Source organism: Dipodomys ordii, unplaced genomic scaffold (assembly GCF_000151885.1).
Source record: "Dipodomys ordii isolate 6190 unplaced genomic scaffold, Dord_2.0 Scaffold113, whole genome shotgun sequence".
NCBI lineage: Eukaryota > Metazoa > Chordata > Mammalia > Rodentia > Heteromyidae > Dipodomys > Dipodomys ordii.
Window position 1 is genome coordinate 4,925,483 of NW_012267329.1, and position 4,486 is coordinate 4,929,968.

Below are 4,486 nucleotides of genomic sequence, written 5' to 3' on the forward strand. Positions count from 1 at the left end.
ACTGATACGATGCCATTGCAAACAACAGTAGCAACCACAAAGTCAAAAGGCAAATTACTTAGTAGCAAATACATATTTAATGTTTAAAGTCGATGTTAACATTTGTCTCTGAAATTTAGCACTATTTTTAAACCATAATATATAAAGTGAACTTGAACTAATGTTTATCTTTAAGGCAATTTGTTTAATTATTCTCTTGAGGAAATACTAAGGAAAGATTATCAATGTGTGCATGAACACTTAGATAGAAACACAAGCATAAATTGATCACTTGAGAATTAGTAGTATCTTGGAGAATCAGTTGTTTTGTGTGAATTGAATTGCTCAGTATCTACCAGAGATCCTTTTGTTTTGAATTCATAACTGTATCCTCAATTACCTTAGAAAATAATCCCCAAAGGAGAACAAAACTTATAAAACAACTTACTCTCTTTATATCCACTATAACTTTGTGTTGCTATCAAAAGATGAATGACTTCTCGTTTCAAGAGGTTAGACTTGGACTTTCATTAATTGATCTTCTTTCTTAATTTCACTTATTACTTGAGAAACCTTTTCTCTCTGTAGTTTGCACGGTTCACATATCATTGTGTGAAAACAGGGTAGGTGTAATCATGCAATCTTGTAGTGGATTACTTTGTCTGACTTGCTCTGCTTACATTCCTAACAGTAGTATTCTATTACTAGGATTCCCATTTGCTTAGCCATAAGACAGAAGCTCACTTCTGTATCCAAATTTTAGCATTCATTCACAAACTGCTAGGTTTCACTTGCCTTAGGTTTTTGTTAATACTTAAAGAATTAATTGAAGATTTAAAAATCTGAATATCCATGTGATACTACTCATTAACTTTTACAAGGGTAAAGGAATTGGTTATAAACTCAATCGTAGATGTATTGAGCTTTATAGTTATTATAATTTAATTACATTATTACATAGTTACTAAAAGAACAGGTAGTCTCTTGGGATTCATGTTTCTAACTTTATTCACTTGCTATGAAATTATGTGAATATTTTATATTCTCTTTCAGACTCGGCAAATTCAATTCCAGAATGATAATGGAATTAATGTTTCTTTTGAACATTTAGCGAATCATATATTTATAAATATTTGTGTAAGTATATAATTCAAAGCTAAATGCTTGCCGTCTAATAAACATTGAAATAATAGCAAAACTCTACATGTTTATCTTTCTATTACAATCTGCCTTCATTGTTGCTATATCCCTTGCTTTGTATTTTTATTATAGGTGTAAAAGTCATTTAAGAGATTTTCAAAACAGAAGCATAAAGGAAAAGAGACAATATACTGAGGACTTTTGGGTCATATTTACTAAAAGTTTTTATATTGTAACTTGATACATTGTTTACAAAAGTGTATAGGTACTTGAATGTCGTTTTTAGTAACATTTCATAATTGTTAAAGAAAATGATATCATCATATTTACCTTTCAGGTAATATATTCATCCTAGATTTGTTTTGGCAGCAACTCCACTGCGTGATGGATTCCCTGGTGGATGGGAACCACACTGCAGTGGCAGAATTCATTTTATTGGGCTTAACACATGATCCAGTCCTTCGAGTCATCCTCTTTATCATCATCCTGTGCATCTACCTGGTAACTGTATCTGGAAATCTCTGCACAATCCTTCTCATCAGAGTCTCCACTCAGCTCCACCATCCCATGTACTTTTTCCTCAGCCATTTAGCTTTTGCTGACTTAGGCTATTCATCTTCTGTCACACCCAATATGCTGGTTAACTTTTTGGTGGAGAGAAATACAATCTCCTATGTAGGATGTGGCATCCAGCTTGGGTCAGCTGTTTTCTTTGGGTCAGTTGAATGCTTTGTTTTAGCTGCCATGGCCTATGATCGCTTTATGGCCATCTGCAACCCACTGCTGTATTCATCCAAAATGTCTACACAAGTCTGTGTGCAGTTACTTGCAGTCGCTTACATAGGAGGTTTTCTTGATGCTTCCTCCTTTACACTTTCCTTCTTTGGTTTACTTTTCTGTGGACGCAACAGAGTCAATCATTTCTTCTGTGATTTTGCTCCTTTAGTTGAAGTATCTTGTTCAGCAGACAGCATCCTCACAATTTTTCCCTCATTTACTGCTGGCTCTGTCATTGTATTCACAGTTATTGTGATAGCCATTTCCTATATCTATATCCTCATCACCATCCTGAAGATGCGCTCCACTGAGGGCCGCCACAAAGCTTTCTCCACTTGCACCTCCCACCTCACTGCAGTTTCTCTGTTCTATGGGACAGTTACATTTATTTATGTGATGCCCAAGTCCAGTTACTCCACTGACCAGAACAAGGTGGTATCTGTGTTCTACATGGTGGTGATCCCCATGTTGAATCCCCTGATCTACAGCCTCAGGAATAATGAGATTAAGGGGGCTTTGAAGAGAGTGCTTGGTAGTAAAACATCTTTTTAGTGAAGTCTCAATTTTTTTAGAAGTTGATTTTGCTAGTTAGACATATATGAATTTATCTGTATCTAAATGTGTAGCTTTCTCCAAATATAGACATTAAAATTTAAACTTGTACAAAAGTTAAGAGGTTCATCATGATCATTTATCTAAATAAAATTACATTCAACTGTAACTGAGAGCATATATTGTGTTACATAAAGCAGAGTTTCTTAAAAGTTAGTTCAACGCCTTACACATACTCATTTCAAAGAGCATTCACGGCAATAGGTTAAGATAAATAAATCTTGTTATAATCTGGATTTTATGCAATTCCACTGTACCATAGTGTTGGCAGTTTTGTTTCCCAGAGTAGTGATTTTGGGAAGCATTAGAAACTCTGAGAGGTTGAGCCAAGTAAAGAATCTTTTTTTCATGGATTTTATGTTTTTCTTTATATAAATCAGTGTTAATGGCACAGGTTAAATTTCTTTGTAAGAAAGTAACAACTGAGGAAACATTGAAATAATGCACTTAGATCAACCAAATGAAATAGCAGCATATTATTTTCTTTTGTTTGGTGGACAGGATTTGAAATTGGAGTCTTAAGTTACTTGCCAGGTACCTGGTGACTTTAGGTACAACACGAGATTGTGTTTTTGTTAAAAAAAATGAAACACCTTATGTATTCCTTGCACTTAAGATCAAAATTATAAAATTATTGTTTGCATGGATTGTTAAGCTAAATCACAAAATTTATCTGAATGTCAATAGCAGCCTGAAAATAAAATAAGATACAAGGTTTAATTACAGGTAAAATATAGTTTAGAAACTTACCATATTCCTTTTTTTATCTGTTTGTTTTATTGTGAGAATACCATACAATAGGAGTCACAAGTACATGGGCAAGATAACGAGTACATTTCTTATCAAGCATTGTTGCCTCCTCTTTGTTTCCCCTTCCCTTCCCTTCCTATACTCTCCCCATCGCCCCCCTCCCGATCTTTCCCACCACCAAAGTTGTAAAGTTCATTTTTTGACATAAGGACTTGTACATCTCATTGTTGCAATGGGTCCACCTGTATCCCTAGTTAAATGATTTGTTTTTGCCCTTCCCCTCCACAAATTATACCAACATCAAATACAGTGAAAGCAGGGGTTGTACCGTGGGGGAGGGACATACAAAGCAACATAGAAATTGAACTAAGCCAGGCCCAAAGAAACATAGGTCCCATGGCTTCCCTTATTTGCAATAACTAATATATGTCTGAGTCAAGCAGGAAAGGTCAGATAAGTTGATGGTAGGGGAATGAACCCCAAGATAAGTATTCAAATGTTTTTCTTTCTTTCATGCAATTGTTTCTACCATATTTCTGTAGATATGAAACGTGTTTTCTTTTTTCTAACACATGGTTTGTGACTTCTCGTGTTATGCATGAAACTGTATTCTCCAAAGAATATATTTTCTGTCATATTTACTTCTATAATTATTGGTATTTTCTATTTTTTGTTAGCCTTGGGCTTGAATTAAGGGTCTGGGCGCTGTCCCTGAGCTCTTTTGCTCAGGACTAGCTTTCTTTGATTTGAGCCACAGTGCCACTTCTGGATTTCTGGTGGTTAATTGGAGATATAAATCTCATGGACTTTCCTGCCCAGGCTGACTTTGAAACACAATCTTAAAATCTCAGCCTTTTGAATAGCTAGGATTGCAGGTGTGAGCCACCAGTGCCCAAATGTTTTCTGAGTTTTTGTTTTGATCAGTGATGCATTTTGAGTCGACTTCTTATACAGTGTGAGGTAAGGGTTGGTATAGTTATCCATGGGGATGTGTAGGTATTTCAATAGCAGCTTCTGAGTATGCATTCGAGTGTGAGGTGGCAAGTCTGTTACCAGGCACTCCAGCACAACCAGATGCCCTCTGGTCTCAGGATAAATAGACTATCTCCAGGAACTTGGTCTATAGGTGTTGGAATAGTTCTACTTTAATGCCTGTACCTGGTGAGCTCTTTAAGATCTAATGGACAAGCCTGGCTTCCTTTGTGTCCCTGAGAGGGCTCCTACTAGG

At 35.8% G+C, this 4,486-nt stretch overlaps 1 protein-coding gene across 1 annotated transcript; it reads left to right on the forward strand.

The window, feature by feature from the left end:
* Positions 1-1,503: 1,503 nt before the first annotated feature.
* LOC105995078 (olfactory receptor 502-like) lies at positions 1,504-2,448 on the forward strand. The gene has a single exon (XM_013028745.1). The coding sequence runs from the start codon at positions 1,504-1,506 to the stop codon at positions 2,446-2,448; it is 945 nt and encodes a 314-aa protein (XP_012884199.1).
* Positions 2,449-4,486: the final 2,038 nt, after the last annotated feature.

Excerpts from the sequence above, each read along its gene's own strand:
- LOC105995078 (XM_013028745.1), top strand. The coding sequence starts at position 1,504 with ATGGATTCCCTGGTGGATGGGAACCACACTGCAGTGGCAGAATTCATT.